The 22,827-nt window shown below is 41.1% G+C and overlaps 2 protein-coding genes across 2 annotated transcripts; both read right to left on the reverse strand.

Annotated features, from left to right (window-relative positions):
- Nucleotides 1-9,755: 9,755 nt before the first annotated feature.
- LOC141632596 (uncharacterized) lies at nucleotides 9,756-10,793 on the reverse strand. The gene is made up of 3 exons (XM_074445130.1): nucleotides 10,560-10,793; nucleotides 9,933-10,439; nucleotides 9,756-9,815 (listed from the first exon to the last, which is right to left on the reverse strand). The coding sequence occupies exons 1-3, from the start codon at nucleotides 10,791-10,793 to the stop codon at nucleotides 9,756-9,758; spliced, it is 801 nt and encodes a 266-aa protein (XP_074301231.1).
- On the reverse strand, nucleotides 10,794-12,366 carry LOC141632598 (uncharacterized). Its single transcript, XM_074445131.1, has 3 exons — nucleotides 11,986-12,366; nucleotides 11,555-11,700; nucleotides 10,794-11,304 (listed from the first exon to the last, which is right to left on the reverse strand). Exons 1-3 carry the CDS (start codon nucleotides 12,364-12,366, stop codon nucleotides 10,794-10,796), a joined length of 1,038 nt encoding a protein of 345 aa, XP_074301232.1.
- Between the last annotated feature and the right edge of the window lie 10,461 nt (nucleotides 12,367-22,827).

The raw sequence follows: 22,827 nt of genomic DNA on the forward strand, positions 1-22,827 counted from the left end.
AAAGAAAATCTAATTAAGATAAGGGCTAATGAGGGTAGGACGAGAGGAAGTCAGATGTTGCGGGTCTTATACGGGTTCACGTAGTCGGGTCTAGTACGGTGCTCCAAAGCATCCAGACGGTCGAAAGAGCTCCTAACCAACTGTGAAAGAGTACCAATGCTCCTCTCAAAATTAAGAACCTTCAAGGAAAGAGCCTTTGTAGCTTCCAACGTAAGAGCTTGATCTCCCGCCATCGCTTTCCCGTGCATCACCAAAGCACCACCCTGACTTGTAAGGAAAGTGAGACGATCACCGTGTGGGAACACTTCCCCACGTATAGCCTTCAGCTCCCTCTCAAAACCCGCTAATCTCTTGTCCACATCCTCCATCCACGAGTACACCCGACTAGTATCCAAACCCGAGTCTAAAGACCGAGATGGACCAACCCGTGACAATGCCGTAGCCAAACTAGTCGAATGCTCCTCGAATTTCTCCATTAAACCACTCATAAATCCCTCCAACTTCGACTCAATAGCTCCTAAACCCGAATCCACCGGGACTTTCTCAACATCCTTTGCAAGTTGTAATTCTGGTCCATCAACAACAAGACCCATTAGCTTGATTAACTTGTCACACATACAATCTCTAGCACTAACACCGTAACTGTCAGGCCCGATCACTTGTTTAATTTCCAACAAACGAGATATCCACATACCATACGGAAAATCGATTGTGGTGCTCAACTTGTCCTTAGGAACCGTAAGACTAGTCTGAATGATACGGTGTAAGACAACACTACCCAAATTCACCTTTTTACCTTCCAACCAAGAATAAACCATAATCTCCTCATAACTCGACACCTTATCACGGCCCCCTCTTCTCGGCACCACTGTGTTCCACAAAAAATTTAAGAGAAACTTGATTTTTGCCGAAAGAGGTCGAACCACGATATTGACACCTTCCGTCATCTCCTCAAAATATTGCTTCACTAACAACTCCTTTTCACTTCCAACATTAGACCATTCAAGACTCGGATTTAATTCAATCCCTTCATTAGGAACCGAAAAAGCAGAGCAAAAATCCGAAACAGAGACGGTAACATCGACACCATTAACAACCGCATGCAACACTCCTTTCTTAATTGACACACTAGCAAAGAACTGTACCACCTCAACCGGGTATATAGGACCCGAAAACTGACTTATGTGACTCCACCCTTGAAAATCAAGAAAATTATTAAAGAAAGCAAGAGCGGGTACACTAACCAACCAAGATTTCGGATAATACCGACCACCATGAATAGAATACCTCAAAACTCGATTAACCAAGATGCTTTCATCATGAGTAAGCCGAACACGATTCAACCCTTCCTTTGTCGCGGCTTTCGAAGCATCCCTAAGTAGAGTACGAGTAACACCATTCCGAACTATCACCTCGGGTTCTTCTACAATTGCTTCACCATTATCAACAACAACTTTATTTTTACCCTTGAAAAGACGGCGTCTTTTGCCTTCGGAAACCGATTCGTTCCAACTACGAAACAGGGGCGAGTTTTGGTTTGGTTGTGGTGAAGGACAATTCATGGAATGAGGAGTATGTGGTGGCAAAGGTGATGTTTGGTGAGGAAAGGGGCGGTTTTGGTGGTGACGGGTTGAGGATCGGGTATTTTTTGCATGGGATGTGTTCATGATGATGGAGATTGTTTGAAAAAGGGGATGATGGTGATTGTTGGAGTAAAAGAGAGGATATGTAATGATGGTAAATATTTGGAAGAAGAAAAAGTGAGCAAGTGGGGATGGGTGGACGGTCAAGCAAGGGTAGATATAGGTGTAGGTTTTAGGGTTAACAAGTGTAGGTGTAATATGGTAAGTGTTATTAATTAGGAATAGGAAAGTGATAAGTATGGAAATTTATGATGATAAGACATGAATTAGGAAGTTGGTTTGATATAGGAAAGATATGAGCCGTGTATTGTGAGCTTGTTTGTGAGATTTTTTGTTATTTTTTTTTTTTTAATTTGGAAAGATAAAAGATATGGTGTGTTTGTTTATTGTGATAAAAATAAGTTTGTACATCAATTAAATTCTAAATAGCAAATAGAATCTTATGAAAAAAATATTTCTATAAACGAAATTATTCATGCAACGTAATATACGGACACAGTCATACAATTTTAACTTAACTAGTCAGTCATAAAAAGATTAAACACATATAGAGGCTTAGGTACCACTGATTAAACCAATTTCCAACCGTAAAGTCTCAAATCGTTCTCTAGCTAATGATTTTGTACAAATGTCTGCCCATTGTTTTTCAGTACTACAAAATTCAAGTTTTATATTCCCCTTCTCAACATGGTCTCTTATAAAATGGTGTCTAATTTCAATATGTTTGGTACGTGAATGTTGTGCGGGATTTTTAGAGATTATTATCGCACTAGTATTATCACATAGAATAGGAATACATCCTACATCAACACCATAATCACGTAATTGTTGCTTAAGCCATAAAAGTTGAGTACATACCATCCCCGAAGAATATATTCGGCTTCAAAGAGCTTGAGAGAGCAACCGAATTTTGTTTCTTCGAACCCCACGTGATGATACATGGTCCGATAAAAGTGGCGACACCCGACGTGCTTTTCCTGTCTAGAGAACATCCTACGTAGTCGGCATCGGAATAACCGACTAGATCAAAATTGCACTCCATTGGATACCATAGGTATAAGTTGGCCGTTCAAATTAAGTAACGTAAAATTCGTTTTACGGCCGTCATATGCGATTCTTTGGGAGACGATTGATATCTCGCACAAACGCATATGCTAAACATAATATCAGGTCTACTTGCGGTCAAATATAACAGTGACCCAATCATCCCACGGTAAGTAGTTTCATCAACTGATTTACCGTTTTCGTCCAATGTCAATTTCTTGTTCTCGACCATTGGAGTAGGCATGGCGTGTGAATTTTCTATCCCGAATTTCCGAATCAACTCTTTGATATATTTCTGTTGATGGATCTTAATGCCTTCATCTGTCTGTTGTATCTGCAGACCTAGGAAGAATTTCAATTCTCCCATCATACTCATCTCGAACTCGGAAGTCATTAACTCAGAAAAGTATTTGCATAGGCTTCGGTTGGTCGATCCAAAGATAATATCATCGACGTATATTTGGACAACCAAAAGGTCAGAGCCCTCAGTTTTTAGAAATAGGGTTTTGTCGACGGATCCTCTACTAAATCCACTGTCAAGTAGAAACTTATATAATCTGTCGTACCAAGCCCTAGGTGCTTGCTTCAATCCGTATAGGGCTTTATCCAATTTGAACACGTGATCCTCAAATTTGATATTCTTAAAACCAGGGGGTTGTTCAACGAAGACTTCTTCTTGTAGATAACCGTTCAAGAATGCCGTCTTGACATCCATCTGGAAGAGCTTCATTCCTTTGTGGGCGGCGAATGCAATCAGAAGTCTAATAACTTCAAGACGAGCAACAGGTGCGAAGGTCTCGTCTTAATCTATTCCTTCTTGTTGATTATATCCTTGGACCACCAATCTTGCCTTATTTCTGACAATGTCTCCGGCATCATCTAATTTGTTCCTGAAGACCCACCGAGTTCCAATGAATGTTCGATCTTTTGGTCTAGGAACTAAATGCCAAACCTTGTTTCTTTCGAACTGTTGTAGCTCTTCTTGCATAGCGAAAATCCAATCTGATTCAGCAAGAGCTTCATTGATGTTCTTTGGTTCGATCATGGACAGAAAAGAGTAGAAGGAACAGAAGTTGTTTAAGGAACGTCTTGTTTGAACACCCTTCTTAATATTTCCAAGAATATTATCCATGGGGTGTGAATTCTTGTATTTCCACTTCGTTGAAGTTCTTGGTTCGCCATCGTTATTTGAGCTTGTCCCGACTTCATTTGGTTCGGAATTAGAGGAAGTTCCCCCTGAATCCAATTCGGGTGTTGTGTTTGAGTCGATTATAACCTCGGACTCTACACCTTGATTTGGATTCAATGTTACAGTAACATCATCTATAACATTGGTTTGGGAGTTCTTATTTTGAGTCGATGTTATAGTATCATCAACTATAACTTTGTCCTTCTCCTTTTTGTCGTTTGAGGAACGATCAAGTTCATCGTTTATTCCCTCAATCTCATTATCCTCTAATTCCAAATCCGGGGGATCGTCTCTTGAAAGACGAAAGTCGGGTTCATCCAAGTCTTCTTCCTCATCCTGTAAGGGCTTATCGAACATGTTATCTTCATCAAAGATAACGTGGACACTTTCTTCAATACAGAGAGTTCTCTTACTGAATACTTTGTAAGCCTTGCTATGATCTGAGTATCCTATAAAAATCGCCTCATCACTCCTAGGGTCGAATTTACTTCAACGGTTTTTACCGTTATTATGTACAAAACATTTACTCCCAAAACAGCGAAGATGGGAGATATTAGGTTTTCAACCTCTAAGGAGTTCATAAGGGGTTTTCTTAAGGATAGGTCGGATCATAGCACGATTATGGATGTAGCAAGAAGTACTAATGGCTTCAGCCCAAAAGTTACGAGGTAAACCGCTACACAAGAGCATTGTACGTGCCATATCTTCTAAGGTTCTTTTCATACGTTCAACGACACCGTTTTGTTGCGGAGTTCTTGGTGCAGAAAAGTTATGCCCTACACCATTAACTCTACAATATTCTATAAAGGTTTGATTATCAAATTCGGTTCCATGATCCGTACGAATGGATACTAGATTAGTCTTATATTTATTTTGAACACGTTTCATAAGACAATCAAATTCATCAAAAGTTTCGTCTTTTGAATGAAGAAAGATAGGCCATACATACCTTGAGTAGTCATCTATAAGAACAAAGACGTACCTGGATCCTCCTCTACTCCTTACCTTCATAGGTCCACATAAATCCATGTGTACCAGTTCCAAGGCTTGATTTTGATTTGTGCTTACTACTCTTTTAGGTTTAAACGATGATCTTACTTGTTTGCACCTTGCACATGTGTCACACATCTTTTCTTGGTCGAACTTGATTTTAGGCAACCCTTCAACCAAGTCCCACTTCTTGAGTTTGTTCAAGGTCAGTGAGCTAATGTGACCAAAATGTTTATGCCATAAACAAGGATCATCAAGTATAACTTTCATGCACGAAAAAGAGTTAGTAGGCACATCATTTAAGTCTACCATATAAACATTCCTTTTTCGGTGGCCTTCAAGAATAACGTTGCTAGTACCTTCAATAATAATGCGACAACTGTCAGTATGAAAAACTACTTTGTTACCTTTGTCGCATAGTTGAGATATGCTTAGCAAATTGTGTTTAAGGCCATCTACGAGATAAACGTCACTTATTGCGTAAGACTTAGAGATTCCGATTTTGCCAACGCCGATTACTTTTCCCTTTTTGTTGTCCCCGAACGTCACTTTTCCTCCGTTGAAAGGCCTGAGTGAAAGAAACAGATTCTTATCTCCCGTCATGTGTCTTGAGCATCCACTGTCAAGATACCATTGATTGTTTTCTTTCACTTATTCCTGCATAAGGGATTAGATACAGTTTTTAGGTACCCAAGCTAAGTTGGGTCCCTTATGATTAGTTACTCTACACACTAAATACTTTCGAACCCAAACACGTCTAATGACCGTTTATCTAACTTTAGGTTTGTTTGGCTTGGGAGGAGTTCTAGGGTTAGGGTTTTCTCTAGGTCTCGGAACTTCTTTAGGTCTCTCTGGACTAGTTGCCTTGTGAATAGGTTTACTGGGTTGAGGACTTTGTGAGGTGCTAGGTTTCTTAGAGTAGTCAAAGGCCATGTCATAGAACCAACAAAATTTATTGTTCCTTTCTTCGTTAGGTTCGTTAGTGGGGGTTTCCTTATCCTCGACAACTGTGTCAACAGTTTTAGCATGTTCGGCATTCAATCGTAAGTCATGAGCCTTTTTGACACAATTGATTTGGATGTGACCCGTATGACCACAGTAATTGCAAATCAAATATTCAGGAAGATCAGCATACTTCCTTTTTCTAAAATCAAAATCCGAAGGTGTTGATTTGCATTTAGAGTGATCTCTACGGCTGTAGCACTCATGTCCTAACCCCATCTTCATATTATTGTCGGATTGTTCGGTTAGGAAGTTTAGGACTTTTGTGCTACCTTCCCACTTGTCATGGACTTTTCTAACGTGTAGAAGTAGGTCTTTTAGGGTTTTGATTTCCTCTTGACATTTCGTGTGATCTACATCATTGTCCTTTTTAAAGTTGTCAGGAAAGTCTTGGAATCGTTTGTTAAGAATGAACACAACATCAGTGTGGTGTTTCTTAACGTTGATCATATCGGTCTTAGATTCTTTCAATTGCTTTGAAAGAGATTCTATCTCTTTCTTTTGATCTAAGATCACTTCTTCATTAGATGTGACCTTAGTTTCCAAAAGTTCTTTGACTTTTCTAAGTTCTAAAGTTATAGCTTCATTAGCTATAACTTTGGCTTGAAGATGCTTGATGTTAAGCTTTAGGTCAGAAGTTATAGCTTTATTAGCTATAACCTTGGACTCTAATTCCTTCTTTTCAGCCTTAGTAGAATCTAATGTTGTAGCTTTCTCAGCTGTAACCTTAGATTTCAACTTCTTAGCTTTAGTCTTGAGAGTGTGATTCTCTTCCACAATTTCGAGAATCTGTTCCTTTAGATCTTTCAATTCCAGATCCTGTTCGTGACACTTATCAAGAGATTGTTCAAAGAATTCAATTAAAGCACTTTTAGACAATTTCCTAACACGTTTCTTAAGCTCAAGGTAACTTACCTCTTCATCATTGTCTTCGTCTGATTCTCCAAGAAAGCAATAGTTTGAGTGAGAATTTGTGCTTTCATCGTCACTGTCGGATATTAGGTCAAGACTAACACTGCTAAGACAAAGGTTTGCTACTTCGTCGTCTTCAGATTCCTCGTCATCTTCTGAGTCAAGGTCTCCCCAACACGAAGCCATCATAACTTGCTTGAATTCTCTCTTTGTCTTCTCACGTTTTGTCTTGTCCTTTATCTTCTCCCTTGTTGGACAATCTTTGATCATGTGACCAGATTCTCCACACCTGAAGCAACCTCTATTTGCGAAGGACGACTTTGAGTCATTAACCTTTTTGTTGAATGACTTGTTGTTATAGGATGATTTTGTTTGTTTATTTCGAAAAATTTTATTTAGCCGCGCATTTATCATGCTGGCTTTGCGTATTTGTTTTGCCTGAAGATAGCGACAGATTAATTAGACCAGCTACCTTCGAGATTGCAAGTATGATGGCAGAAGGTCGAGTTTTTAGTCTGGCAATTCCTGTATTAGCTAGCATTTACAAAGGTTTGAATGGGTTAGCCACGTCTATGAACCCCGGATACTCCAGGTAATTCTTCCCGGCACATTACTTATACGGGTGGATTGCAAATTACTTTGACACTTATCATGCGATAAATCCATCATCGACATGTCCCCATATGACTAAGTATTCAGGTCCCGTTGGAGCGAGGAATGGAAAACCCGAAGAAGCTCGAAAACTCATGCATGAGGGAAGAAAATTTGATGCAAAGCGTTTTATGTTAAATAAACACAAAGTAGATGTCTTGTTAGACAATGGTGATCTTGATGCCCTGGGGCTCGACTATCTTGCATCCCTTCGTTCCTCCTATTTGTGTTTGCGTCTGAGTAATGGGTTTCACCTTGAACCTTATAATCCCCATCGGTTTAGTAGACAATTTGGCTTTTGTCAAGACATTCCCGGCGTATTGAATCGTGGTTCAGACAAACCTGACGTCACATGCTTCGAGGCACTGAAATATTGGCAAGTGTTTTTGTTTACAGGTAGCATGTCTCGCGTTTACCTTCCTAGTCCCTCGTTCAGATGGGATGAGAATGTCACCCCTGGTTTTACTAAATGGTGGAAGGAACTCTACCCGAAGGATCTAAGAAAGAATGTTGACATTCTTGTGCATAGTACCGGAAGTGACCACAAGACTAAAAAGCGTGATCATCATGGGGATACTAGAAATCACCTCGAGAAGCAAAAGGTGCCCCAAATCCAAAGTTGTTGTCCCTAAAGCGAAAGGCCATATTGAGAACAAACACCACAGCAATTCAGATTCCGAGATTGACCCTAAACATGATCGTCGTGGCAAGAGAAAAGTGTCTGTCTTGGATGCAGATGATGTTAGACTAGACGCCCAGATTTTTGAGGGGGTGTCGAGTGCATCAAGAATGCCTTCGCAGACACTGGTCAGCTTCTCTTCTTTTGTGATTATAGTTGTTTATTTATTTATTTCCCTACTTGATCATCAAATATTTTTTTTTTTAGGAAGGTGAATGTGCCTTTGAGACAGTCTCCCTTGCTCCGGAATATCGTCTTCCACATCGTCCACCAAAGATGAAGCCTGGAAAAGGGAAGGGGCTTATGATTCTTAATAAATCAATATCCATAAGAGACTCTTCTGGTCCAGCATCTCAGGGGAGCCAGACTGACAGTTCGTTTGCCAACGGTAGTCAGACTGCCGTGAATAGTCCAGCCTCAACTCATGTATGTCCTCCTTGCAAACCTGACGATCGAAGGCAGACGTTTAAGCCTCTAACAATACAATTTAAACCTACCACACTCCCTACGTGCTCCAAAGCCTCATTTCGTCCACCTCCTTCACTTAAGGGGATTTTTGACAGAGCACTAGACGCGATCCGCTTGCAGGTCTTGGGAGAATTAAAAAATGCAAGTTTCTCTAATGTAGGGGAAGTGGCAATGAAGGTTAACGTGTGTTATGAGGGCATTCGACAACTCAAAGGTGACTGTTCTTCACTACAAGCGCGAGTGGACTCTTATGTGGGTGCGGTCCATGCTTACCTTGCACTCGAGAAGCAGGCTGCAAAGTGTCATCACCCTGCATTGCTAGAGGACAAAAGGCTGGAGTGGCATCAAAAGATTGAGGATACAAATCTCTTCATGATAAGGCACAAGAAAAGCATAGAGAGCAAGCTGTGGAACTTTCTGTTACTCTGGAAGAAATAAACGATCTTGAAGCTAAACTCAAGCAAGCACGAGAGAAGGAAAAGACATTGCGAAGCAATTTAGAAGCTGGGGATATATCTTTAATCTCATTGCAAGATGATCTTCAGAAGTTGGAGAGAGAATTAACCGAGTTTGACGATATCCCTGTTTTGAGTCCTGAAGAGGAAGCCTTACTTCAAGAGCGAAGAGTTGAATTGGAAGAGATGCGGGCTTCTCTGGATGTTGATTCATAAGCACTTAGATTTTTTTTTTTTTTTTTTTTAGATTATCTAGATTTCATCCTTGATTCATCCATTTTTTTTTAGCCTAATGGACCAAGTGCTCCTAAGATGTTTGTTTGGCTTAATCGTTTATGTGTAATAACATCCTTTCAGCGTATTACATTCCATTATATTTATTTATACAAACAAATACTTATAATACTGTTTATTTAGCCGTTCACAGTTTAAACTCTTGCGGGCCAGGAGTAATTATTTTGATGTAATTTTTTTTGGAGTGGCTGCACTTGAACAAAGTGTTTGCTCAAACTGCCTACGTACTTGCAAAGCTACCAAGATGACAACTTGCAAGATCAAGCCAACGTAGTTCAAGAGAGGGATTTTTTTTGTTTGGAGGTGTGGCTGCACTTGAGCTACATGTTCACCCAAGTTGCCTACGTACTTGTGAAGCACAAGGTGTATTTCACAAGATCAAGCCGACGTAGTTCAGAAAGGAAGAAGTATTTTTTTATTTTTCTTTTTTACAGTTTAATCTCTTGCTTAGGAGCTTTGACTTGCAGTTTACGCTCTTGCTTAGGAGCCTTCACTGTTGGGATTTAAGAATAGTAACGCTTCAAAAACTTCCCATTGATTGGGCCTACTCGAACGCCGTCTTCATCCACGATTTTGTAAGCACCATTTGTGTAGACCTCCTGTACCACGTATGGACCATCCCACTTAGAGATGAACTTGCCAACTGGCTTGTGAGAGGTGATGATTAGTCTTCGTACGACAAGGACGAGGTCTCCTACTTGGAAAGAACGAGGGCGCACCTTTTTGTTGAATGCGCGTGACAACCTTGCTTGATAGCACTGGAGCTTTTGTTGAGCCTCTAATCTCTTTTCATCGAGAGCTTCTAACTCTGCTAATCGCAATCTGTCATTTTCATCATCCGTGAGTCCTTCTTGAATAGCGATGCGCAAGGAAGGGATATGTAGCTCTAATGGTAAGACGGCCTCTACTCCATACACCAACGCATACGGGGTTGCCTGAGTAGGTGTTTTGTATGTGGTACGATATGCCCACAACGCCTCCCCAATTCTTTCATGCCAGTCTCGCTTTGACTTTGTTACTACTTTTCTCAACAAGTTGCAAAGAGTTTTATTAAAGGCTTCAGCCAAACCATTTACAGGGGCATTGTACATGGATGACTTGTATTGTTTGAACTTGAATTTTTCTCCCAGACTTGTCATCAGATGGTTGAAAAATTGTTTCCCATTGTCAGTTGTGATACGTTGAGGTACACCATATCTGTAGATGATTTGGGTTCTAATGAAGTCTACAACATTTTCTTTCTTCACTTCCCGTAGTGTGATGGCTTCTGCCCATTTTGAGAAATAGTCAGTGGCAGCGAGGATATACTCGTGTCCATTTGAGGCCTTTGGAGTAAGAGCTCCCACAACATCAAGTCCCCAAGCTTCAAAGGGCCATGAAGAAACAGTAGGATGCAACGGCTCCGGCGGTTGGTGTATGAAGTTTGCGTAGAACTGATAGGGTTCACATTTTTTCGCAAAGTCCATCTAATCTTGCACCATGGTTGGCCAGTAATACCCCATTCTCTTTACACGATCATGAAGTTTAGGCCCAGATTGATGATCACCACAAATGCCAGAATGAGTTTCATGCATTGCTTCAGTAGCTTCGTCCTTGCTTAGACACCTCAACCATTGGCCTGAGAAAGAACGTCTGTAGAGTGTCCCTTTATAGTGAATGAACTTTGGAGCACATCGACGTATTTCTACCTTGTGTCTGGGATCATCGGGTAGTTTTTGGTGATCCAAAAAATCAATGATAGGTTGACGCCAGTCATCTTCATCAGCTGTGTAGACGCATATCATGTTGGTTGTGTCTACATTTTCTTCTCCTTCAAGCGATGATACTACCCAACGATTGCAGACTGTGACTTTCATAGACTCTTCTGCCCCCAGTGCCAAAGTGGCTGCAAGATTAGCAAGCGCGTCAGCCAACTTATTGGCACTCCTTGGCACATGACCAACATGGATGTCGTCAAGTTGATTCAAAGAAAAATGCCTGTTGATGGTAGGGAATCAAGTCTTCCTTTTTCACTTCATATTCACCAAGGACTTGGTTGACCACCAGCTATGAGTCTCCATATATGTCCATATCCCTGACACCTATTTCGATTGCCATTTGAAGACCGAGTATGAGAGCTTGGTATTCTGCCATATTATTTGTACCCAACTAAGTGAGTGTAAAGGCATATGGCATAAGATGATTTTGTGGAGTTATGAATACAACTCCAGCTCCAGCTCCATCTTGCCTTGTAGCACCGTCAAAGTACATTTGCCATGGTGGTAGGACGTCTACATAGAAAATTTCTTCTCCTGGGAGGTCATCTGAAATTTCCCACTCTGCTGGCACTGGATGATCAGCAAAGAAGTCGGCGATAGCTTGACCTTTCACAGCCTTTTGAGGCACGAACACCAAGTCATCATACTTTGCTTAAGCAACATTGCCCATTTCGCAAGTCTTCCAGACAAGACTGGTCTTGAGAGTATGTACTTGATTGGATCAGCTTTTGAGACCACGTGTATGGTATGTGCCTGCATGTAGTGCCTCAACTTCTGGATGGCGAACACCAAAGCAAGACATATCTTCTCTATGTGCAAGTAATTCAACTCAGCTCCAACCAAGGTACGACTCAAGTAATAGAGTGCTCTCTCCTTACGGTCTTCAATTTCTTGAGCACACATTGCCCCCGTGGAGCGTTCTTGTCTTTGCGATGTAGAGGACAAGTGGCTTTCCTGGAATTGGTGCCCCAAGCACTGGTGCACTGGCCAAGTACTTCTTGATGCTATCAAAAGCATTTTTGCCTTTTTCATCCCATTGGAATGGAGCATCCTTTTTCATGAGATGGCTGAATGGTTGGCAACGTCCTGCTAGGTTAGATATGAACCTTCGAATGTATGCCAAATGTCCTTGCAATCCGCGCAACTCTTTTAACGTCTTTGGTTCCGACATTTCGTTGATGGCTTTAATTTTTGTTTGGTCAATTTCAATGCCTCTATGCCTAACCACAAACCCCAAGAACTTCCCAGATGTGACACCAAACGCACACTTGAGTGGATTCATCTTGAGTTGACATTTTCTAAGTCTTTCAAAGACGGTTCGAAGGTCTTTGATATGGTCTTCTCTTTTCTTTGATTCGACAACCACGTCATCAACATAACACTCTATTATTTTATACAGCATATCTTCAAAGATCTTTTGCATTGCATGTTGGTACCTAGCGCCAGCGTTCTTTAATCCAAACGGCATGACCGTGTAGCAGAAGATCCCTTTTGGGGTTCGAAAACCTGTTGCTTATTGATCTTCAGATGCCATATGTATTTGATTGTAACCAGCAGTACAATCCATGAATTAGAGGGCTTCATGACCAGTGGTTGCGTCAATCATTAACTCAGAATCGCAAAGGGAAGTCATCCTTTGGGCATGCATCATTAAGGTCTCTCGAAGTCGACACATATGCGCGTGAGCTGGCCATTCTTCTTTTCTCGACCGGGACAATGTTTGCTATCCAGGTAGAATATTTGACTTCTCGAATGAAACCTGCTTCAATGAGTTTATTGACTTCCTTTTCAATTTCGGTACAAGCTCCGGCCAAAACAACGTTGAGGTTGCTTTTTGGGACTGGTGCCTTTCTTGATTGCTAGACGATGAATCGCAATTTTGGGGTGAGTCCAGGCATCTCTTTATATCTCCAAGCAAAGACATCCTTGTACTCGACCAACAACTTGTAGTACTCCTCTTCTTCTTCTTTAGTCAGCAGAGCACTAATATAAATGGGGCGAGGATCTTCCGTAGTTCCCAAGTTGAGCTCCTTGAGTTCATCCACAGTCGATTGCCCCCCGTATTCAAGTGTTTCCGGGGCCTCATCGGCCTCAACTTCTTCACTCTCATCAGGTATCTCTTCTACTGTGATGTGATATGACGACGTTGTAACTTCTAAATCTCCTGGCTTCTTTACACCGTAAGGACGTGAAGATGAAGGAATAGGCTCAACATTTTTGACCGCCCGTGAGAACTAGTACGCGCCTCCTTGCTTTGAGTGGCTCATGCTGGATGATATCCACTACTTGCATACGCTTCATGCGAGATGGTATTGCGCTTCTCAAATCATCACTTACTCTTACTTCTTCTTCATTTTGTGTTGCAGAAGTTGAGAGAGGACGACCCTCACCACTTATTCCTCTTGAGAGCCCCTAGTCGACTGAAGACTGTTTTTGATGGTCCACCCAAGCGTTCATGTATTGCGCCCTTCTTGTTTATGCGCAACGAAGGTGTTGACACTTTGACCTTACTTTCTCCTTGATTTCCAAGCCTAGCAAAGACAAAAATGTGTTTGGTTGAAGCATTTGGTCTCCCTAACCTTGTAAATATAGAAGGACGACACTTCTCTGTAGGTAGACTTATTCGATTGAAGACTGAAGATGGATGCATCTTCTCCTCTCCTTCTTCATTTTCTTCGACATCTTCTACTGTGATATGCTGAGAAGATGCAGTAGCCCCTTTTCTACGAGCACCAATCTTCACAGGTGTAGGAGACTCATATCCGAGCCCAGCCCTGGTCACCATGAAGCTCCCATCTTGCTTGAATACTTCATGTTGCGCTTTGTTAAGACCGTACGGCTCAACTTTTATAACTTTGGCAAGAGGAGTCGGATTTGTAAAGTCATATCCAGCCTTTGTCAGTAGCTTGTAAGCATTGGAATCAAATATCCCCTTGTTTTCTTTATTTGATGATTGACTGGACGAACAGACGAAACCATTCGGAGGAGGTCTCACAATCTTCGTTTGAGATGAACTTGGTAGAGTCAGTAACGACTTTGGCTACCCATTCTCGCTTGAACACCGGACTTGACTTTTTATCCTTAGGCTCTATCTTTGGTGTTAGACACTCGCAAAAAGGACTCTCCCCATCTTTGCGGCGAGACTTCGGGATGTAGCGTAGTACTGGTGGTGTAGTTTTCTGCGGCGTCTCTTGCTTCTTGGGTGACGCAACAGGAGTAGCTGTTTTGTTGACCTTGTCTACATCTTTCCTAACATCATTTTCTTTAGCAGGACTTGCAGCTTCATCTTCTTTGATGATGTTCTTTTCCCGCTTACCTCCTTTTCCTGTTGAAGAGATGGTGGTTGGCATGAACTCACTGGAAGTACCATTCTCTTCAAAGAATTTTGCATCAGCGAAGAAAGAGTCGACCTTAGAGAAAGGTTTGGCGTCTCCGTCTATTTTCCTTTCGCCACCACGATAATATTTCAAGCATTGATGGAGGGTTGAGGCGACAACTCCATTCTCGTGCTTCCAAGGTCGTCCCAGCAATAGTTTGAACGATGTCTTGCCATCCATGACATGGAACAATGTGTCGGAAGAAAGATCACCCATGGTAAGGTTCACACGGATCATGCCAACCGCACGCTCCCCATTCAAGTTGAAACCATGAATCATTGTTCGACTACTAGAGAGTTCATCCATCGTGATCCCTAATTCGTTCATGGTAGCTTTTGGCATGAGATTGACTCCTGAGCCTCCATCTATTAAAATGCGCTTGACCTTTTGCCCCCGGATGTACCCAGACACATAAAGTGGCCTGTTGTGAGGCTTGGATCCAAGAAGTAAATCCTCATCTGAAAAACTCAAGGCTGCATTGCATGAGACACATCCAGTTGATTGCTCAAGAGGCTCAATTTTTTCTTTCATCTTGCCCGCATACAACTCGGGCTTCTCAAGTCCTTGAATTATCAGCTGACGCTTCTCTTTAGGTAGATGAAAGATTTGCTTCCATCCCATGTTTGTAGGAAGGGCGTCAAGAGCAGCCACTATTTCGTTCTCCTTTTCGTAATGCAATGCAAGCTTGTTGTGCCAATACCGCATCATCTGGGTCTCCTTCCTCTATCTTCTTTTTATCATCACCACCTTCCGTAGCTGAGACGGTGCACACGGTAACCTTGTTTAAGAAGTCTTGTGGGAAGAATTCTTTTAAGGTGACGGGACTCGGTGGTTCTTGCTCAAGTACATCGATAGGCAAGAAATGTGGTTTGATCACTGTTTTGGGCTTTTTCTTTCCCTTCGTCTTGCGAGGTTTAGTCTTCTTTGATTGTTTTCTTCGACGGTGAACAGGTTGCGCTATTTGTCTTGTTTGTTTCTTTGACTTCTTGCGCGTAACCAAAGTCCAGCCTTCATCGTCATCTTCATGCTTCCTTTCCTCATTCTTATTCTGAGGAGGTAGTTTTTCTTCCAATGACATTGGAGGTAGCGACGGCAATGACCCTTGGATCTGTAATGCCACAGGCTCAAAACTTCCGAACTGCAACATATACACACATTGTCCTTGCCGTATAATTGGCTCGTCAAGTTGCTCCAGGACTACGGTAGTTTGATTTGTGGTTACTGTGTCCTCCAAGTCAAGAATGATCTTCCCTTCCTTGGAGAGCTGCATGATCTTCTCCTTGAGTGTTATACACTTTTCAATAGGATGACTCACCAGCCTATGATAACGACAGTAATTGGGATCGTTTGTCTTGTTTGCTTGCTCAGGGCGCTTGGACTCTGGCAATTGTATAATCTTCTTTTCCAAGAGTTCATCAAGCATTCCGGACAAGTCAGAATCTGGGAATGGATATTTCTTAGCCTGCAACTCTTTCAATGTAGGCTTGTCTTGTTGGTAGTTGTAAGAGAATGACTCTTTCTTCTTTTCATACTTAGGCTTTGACAAGATTTTGACAGTGGTGCCTTTCTTTGGTTTCGACGACCATTGTTTCCTTTGTCGACGATTTGGAGTTCTTATCGCTTTCTTGAACTCCTTCTTTTCACTTGGCACCTTAGAAGAACTTGGTCGAGCACTACCATGTTCTTTGATTGTGATCTCCATGTCATGGGCGCGGGTAGCCAGGTCTTGGAAGCTCTTTGGGATGATCCCTTTCAGGATGTAAAGAATGCCCCATTTCATTCCGTTGACGCACATTTCAACTGCTGACGCTTCACTTAAGCGATCCTTGCATTCCAGACTCAGCGCACGCCACCTGTTGATGTAATCGACGACAGGCTCATCTTGCCATTGAGTTGTCTTTGTCAATTCGCTCATGCCGACGACACGTCCGGTCTGTCAGAGAATCTGTTGAGGAATTCATCTTCCATGTGACCCCACCACAATTGACTCGAGTCCGGATCTGTGTACTAGTCGAACGCGATCCCTTTGAGCGAACGAACGAATCGCTTCACAAAACGATCACCTTCTTTCCAAAGATTGTGGCATGTCTCGACGAAGTGGGCGATGTGTTGCTTTGGGTTCCCCTTCCCGTCGAATCGTTGAAATTTTGGAGGCCGATAGCCGATGGCATGCGCAGACCGTCAATCCTCTTAGTGTAAGGCTTGATGTAGCGTCCACTATTTGTCGAGCTATCATCCAACCGACACTTGATCGTCTTGGCTATTAACTCCTGCAGCCTTCTCTTGAAGAAGTTGCTTTGATCTCATTGTTTGGCTTCTCCCTATCCTCGCCAACTTCTCTATCGCTATCAACATCCCTATCGGTGTCACCATGCTCGCTCTCGGCCTTCCTGTCACGGAGTGCCACCACCTCTTTTTGGAGCTCATCAATTTTCCTGTTCTTTTCTTCATTCTCCTTCATCATCTTTTCAAGAAGATCATTCATTTTCTGCATTCGATCTTCAAGAGCATCGCCACTTATCACCATGACTGAAGCAACGTTAGGAGTTGAGGTTTCTTTCTTCTTTGGCGACGCTTTGGGTTTGCAAGGAGAAGCCTTCTTGTCAACTTTAACACTTCTAGTCTCCTCGCGTGAAGGAGAAGAGGCGGCCAGGAGCGCTGTAGCAGCAGCAGCTATGGAGGCGACATAGAATTTGCGCGGCCTAGTTGGGACGTGTGCAGAGCGTAGACTGGCAGCAGCAGCATTGACAGCAGCCATCTTCGCCATTCCTCTTGTGGAGATGCCGACTGACTGTGTAGCAGGGGAGGTAGCAGCAATAGGGGTACCCTGCAGGATATTTGCGTAGGTCTTCTTGGATGGACTGGAGGAGATGCTTTGCTTGGTAGACATCTTCTTGTTTTGGTAGACTTGAATAAAACGGCAGTAGAGATGAGAGGTAGAGATTTTCACGTCGGGTTCACCAAAATTTGTAACAGCAAATTTTGTATTGCGATAACTGAAATACAAAACAAGGAAACAATTATATTTTATTAATAAATATCAAAAGTACGTGTACAATCTTTAATGTATCCTCTGATTCTAATATGCTGTAAGGGGTACGTGTACGGGGTACACGTGAGGGGTGCGCGTGTAGACAAATTTAATTGCTCTACGCGCGATGTAAATTTGATTTCTTGAGACGGTCGCGATGACTTGAATCTCTCTTGAAGGTTTGAACTTGTGATTGAATCTTCAACGCAGGTGGCACGATTTGATGTGCTTGTTGACTGCTTGCAATGATTTTGATAGAGAGGATTTGTAGGAATTTGTACCGTGTTCTCTCCAGCTCCATTGCAATTATGAATTTCCAACCCTTTGAATGAATGAGAAGAGCTCTATTTATAGAGTTTCGAATCCTCCTGTTGGACTTTGATGGTCAGAGGCCCATTCGTGGGTCTATTAGCAACCTTGGCCCAATTTGATTCCTTCTGGGTTTAGTGATCCGAATAACTCCTTTTGTAATCCGAATCGACCCATATTACATTTAATCGGGACAAAATAATTAAATTAAGTTAAAATTTGGTATTAACTCAAAATAATTAATTTATTTTAGTTATTTGGCACATTAATAAATTTTCCGTAACTCTCTTGATTCCATCTCTAAGGTATTTAGGGTTTTGATAGTGACTACGGGGTCTTATCGACTTAATTCCGTTGGGAGATGATGGGGTCTTTTTGTGACTTATTCCATCCTACCTACAATTTGGTAGTAGGAGTATGGGGTCTATTTGACTTAATCCATCTGCTCTCTACTAAACCCAAAAGATGAAGTTATATTTATAGTAGAGTGGCTTGGAGGACAAGACGGCATATTCTAGAATATTCTAAGATATTATCACATTATTTTCTGATAATTATCTCTAAAATACTAAAGATATTGTAAAATAAATAGATACCAAAATATAAAATTTCGGTGTCTACAAATGCCTCCTCGAGACTGGTTGTAGAGACTTTGATGTCGGTTGCAACTTGGTCTTGAATCTGCTACTGAATTTGACCTTTGGAGAATGGAGATGAAGAGCGAAAATCGTCCCACCGAGCGTGCCAATTTGTAAACCATAAAAATTCGTACCTGCGATAATTAATAAAGAGGAACAAAATAATACGGAAAACAAGAGTTTATTTTATTATTGGAAGATTTAGGGTTACAATTTCCGTAACTCTCTTGATTCCATCTCTAAGGTATTTAGGGTTTTGATAGTGACTACGGGATCTTATCGACTTAATTCCGTTGGGAGATGATGGGGTCTTTTTGTGACTTATTCCATCCTACCTACAATTTGGTAGTAGGAGTATGGGGTCTGTTTGACTTAATCCATCTGCTCTCTACTAAACCCTAAAGATGAAGTTATATTTATAGTAGAGTGGCTTGGAGGACAAGACGGCATATTCTAGAATATTCTAAGATATTATCACATTATTTTATGATAATTATCTCTAAAATACTAAAGATATTTTAAAATAAATAGATACCAAAATATAAAATTTCGGTGTCTACAAAGGTCATAAACAAAATACATAAACAAAGTATAAAGGATTCAGAATTAACCTTCTGTCCTAGCAAATATGGCCTAAGAACAATATCAAAATTGATATTCGCCTATCAGTTGCACCCAAGACGATATGATATATGCCCTTATTGATTGTGCTAGAATCGATCTAAAGTTTTCTGTAAAATTTAGTTGTTTTGTCTTTTTTCTGATGAGAGAGAGAGACTAGGTTAAGAAAAAGAATTAGGGTAGAATAATTCTCTCCCTTTGTTTCTTATACTGGCCGAAAATTAGGATGAATAATACTTTCCTATTTTCGGCCCAACTGACCGAAATAAGGAGTATATTCTCCTTATTTTTGGTCTTTCCAAAAATATATAAAATGTGTTGAATTGTCATCTTGTGAGGATCGAACCCATGACCTCTTGGTATGTGTACCCTCACTATTACCACTATGACACATTCATCTTGTTGATATTAAATATAACTGATTACATTTAATTACGAATTAACAGATTAATTCGTCCAAGCTAACATTACATATATTTAATTAAATATAACTTATTATATTTAATTTACGAATTGACAGTTAATTCGTCTCATCTAATATTATTTAATTTTCATTAAATAATTATCTCATCAACACATTGACTAACTTTTTAGTCATATTGGGCATCAATGTGATTATATTTCTATAACCACATTTCTCAAACACATCCTATAGGTGTGACTTTTAGGGACCAAATGATCACCGCCATCAGTATGATAATAACGTCAAACTTTCTATCAAGCCAACCGTTATTAGGTAAACGTTAATCAACTGATTAAATATACGAAGTATACCCTTGTGAACCTGTAAGAGATTTACAAATGTTATCACACTAATTTGTGGAGGACACAAGCTCCAACAAAAAGACGGGGTTGTGACAACTGATAATGCCCCGGAAGAAGAGCTAGACGAGTTTTTGGACGATATCCCTGTTGTACATTGTCCAGACACTCGATCGAGTGAAAATACTACTCGATCGAGTGATATTATGCATCAAGATAGTCGATCGAGTAAAAATACTACTCGATCGAGTAGTTCTCAATTTGAAGAACTCGATCGAGTAATTTATTCTTCTCGATCGAACAGTTTAGCTGATGAAGTTACTCGATCGAGTGAAAATTGTACTCGATCGAGTGAGCCAGAAATCAAAGACCTCGATCGAGTGGTTCAAACAGCTCGATCGAGTAATTGTCAAGTTGAAACCACTCGATCGAGTGGAAAAAGTGGTCGATCGAGTGATAGAGCCAGCGGAGATCATATTTTGAAATCTAACTCCACTACCGTGTCAACTTCCCTTGTTGTGAAGACGTCACGCACTGATAAAGGTAAAGAGAAAGTCGCGGGTCCACTCATTGCTACCAGAGTACCCTTTCCAAGTCGTCTGAAGGACGCGAAGTTCGAGCGACAGTACGGTAAGTTTGTGGACGTTGTGAAGAGCCTCCAGGCAACTGTCCCTTTTACCGAACTTATCATCCAGGTACCTACTTACGCTAAATTCATGAAAGATATTGTGACACGTAAGAGAGAGCTAAGTGAATTTGAGACCGTTTCATTTTTGGAAGAGTCTAGTAATTTACTTTTAAATAAGGCTCCACCTAAATTGAAAGACTTGGGTAGCTTTTCTATTACCTGTGTTATAGGCAATGTGGTTATTGATAAGGCTCTTTGTGATTTATGAGCCAGCGTCAGTGCCATGCCCCTATCTATCTGCAAGAAATTGAATATGGGTCATCTTAAATTGACTAATATTACCCTACAGATGGCTGATAGATCTGTTAGGAGACCCTTGGGTGTCTTAGAGGACGTGCCTGTGAAAATAGGCAAGTTCTTTATACCAGTAGACTTCATTGTTTTAGACATAGCTGAGGACACCCGGACCCCAATTATATTAGGAAGACCATTCCTTTGTATAGCTGGGGCAATTATTGATGTCAAACAAGGGCGTTTGACTCTTGCAGTAGGGGATGACGCGATTACTTTCAGTCTGCCTAGCACTTTAGCTCGGCCAATGATAGAGGATACATGCTATTCGGTTGATATTATTGGCGAGTCTCTTTATGACTTCTGGTCGAGTTCTTTTCTAAAGGACCCACTAGAGGCTCTTATGATTTTGGATGAGTGTGCAGATAACCCAGATGATGATGATGCTGTGTTGGATTTGCTTATAGATGATTTAGATGAGCGTGAACTCACCGACGCTGAGGGAGAGCAAGTGGAACAGATGATCACTACCCTTTGCACCATTGAGGTAAAGGTGCCTGAGCGTAAGCCTATCCCCTCTCATCTAAAATATGTTTTCTTAGATGATACTGAGCGATATCCAGTCATTGTTAGTGCTAAGCTTGATAATCATCAGCTGACTTATTTGTTAGATGTACGTAAGAAAAATAGGAAAGCTTTGGGTTATTCTTTGGACGATATCAAGGGGATTAGTCCCAATATTTGTATGCGCCGGCTGAATTAGAAGATGCAAGATGTTGTGATGGCTGAGGTAATGAAGTTGCTGGATGCAGGTATTATCTATTTTGTTTGTCATTCTAAATGGGTGAGTCTAGTACAGGTGGTCCCGAAGAAAGGAGGGACTACCATGGTTAAGAATGACAAAAAAGAGTTAATACCCACTCGAGTAGTGACTGGTTGGCGGATGTGTATAGATTACAGACAGCTGAACGCCGCCACCAAGAAAGATCACTTTCCTCTTCCTTTTATTGATCAGATGGTAGAAAGGTTAGCTTCTCATAAATTTTTCTGCTATCTAGACGGGTATTCAGGGTTCTTTCAGATCCCTATTCACCCAGATGATCAAGCTAAGACTACATTTACTTGTCCTTAGGGCGTGTTTGCTTATCGCAGGATACCTTTTGGTTTATGTAATGCCCCTGCTACCTTCCAAAGGTGCATGATGGGGATATTTTCAGAGTATATTGAGTCTATTATGGAAGTTTTCATGGACGATTTCAGTGTTTATGGAAGTGATTTTTCTAACAGTCTGTCTAACCTTGATAAAGTGTTGCAGCGCTGCATTGAGGTTAATCTCGTGCTCAACTGGGAGAAGTACCATTTCATGGTCAACGAGGGAGTTATCTTAGGGCACTTAGTTTCTGATAGGGGAATAGAAATTGATAAAGCAAAAGTGGAAGTGATTCAGCAATTACCTCCTCCTGTTAATGTTAAAGGAGTGAGAAGCTTCCTTGGTCAGGCCGGCTTCTATCGCCGGTTTATCAAGGATTTCTCAAAAATTGCTAAACCACTTACACAACTGCTACTTACGGATGCCCCTTTTGTATTTACTGATGAGTGTCTTTCTGCTTTTAACAGGTTTAAGCAGGCTCTGGTCTCTACGCCGATCATACAGCCTCCCGACTGGGATTTGCCGTTTGAGATAATGTGTGATGCTAGTGACTATGCACTAGGAGCGGTGCTAGTGTTGGAGCTTGTGTCCTCCACAAATTAGTGTGATAATATTTGTAAATCTCTTACAGGTTCACAAGGGTATACTTCGTATATTTAATCAGTTGATTAACGTTTACCTAATAACGGTTGGCTTGATAGAAAGTTTGACGTTATTATCATACAGATGGCGGTGATCAACTGGTCCCTAAAGGTCACACCTATAGGACGTGTTTGAGAAATGTGGTTATAGAAATATAATCACATTGATGCCCAAAATGACTAAAAAGTTAGTCCATGTGTTGATGAGATAATTATTTAATGAAAATTAAATAATATTAGTTGAGACGAATTAACTGTCAATTCGTAAATTAAATATAATAAGTTATATTTAATT

This window comes from Silene latifolia, chromosome Y (genome assembly GCF_048544455.1).
Source record: "Silene latifolia isolate original U9 population chromosome Y, ASM4854445v1, whole genome shotgun sequence".
Lineage (NCBI taxonomy): Eukaryota > Viridiplantae > Streptophyta > Magnoliopsida > Caryophyllales > Caryophyllaceae > Silene > Silene latifolia.

What these genes read in the sequence shown, in the direction of transcription:
- LOC141632598 (XM_074445131.1), bottom strand. Translation starts at nt 12,366, where the DNA reads ATGAATCCACTCAAGTGTGCGTTTGGTGTCACATCTGGGAAGTTCTTG. An exon ending in GAACGCTCCACGGGGGCAAT is followed by an intron (nt 11,701 to 11,985) that starts GTGTGCTCAAGA and finishes GTGCCTCAAAAG; the next exon opens with GCTGTGAAAGGTCAAGCTAT. An exon ending in TACTTTGACGGTGCTACAAG is followed by an intron (nt 11,305 to 11,554) that starts GCAAGATGGAGC and finishes TACCATCAACAG; the next exon opens with GCATTTTTCTTTGAATCAAC.
- LOC141632596 (XM_074445130.1), bottom strand. Translation starts at nt 10,793, where the DNA reads ATGGACTTTGCGAAAAAATGTGAACCCTATCAGTTCTACGCAAACTTC. An exon ending in GGGAAGTGAAGAAAGAAAAT is followed by an intron (nt 10,440 to 10,559) that starts GTTGTAGACTTC and finishes GAAAAATTCAAG; the next exon opens with TTCAAACAATACAAGTCATC. An exon ending in AGTGGGATGGTCCATACGTG is followed by an intron (nt 9,816 to 9,932) that starts GTACAGGAGGTC and finishes CCAACAGTGAAG; the next exon opens with GCTCCTAAGCAAGAGCGTAA.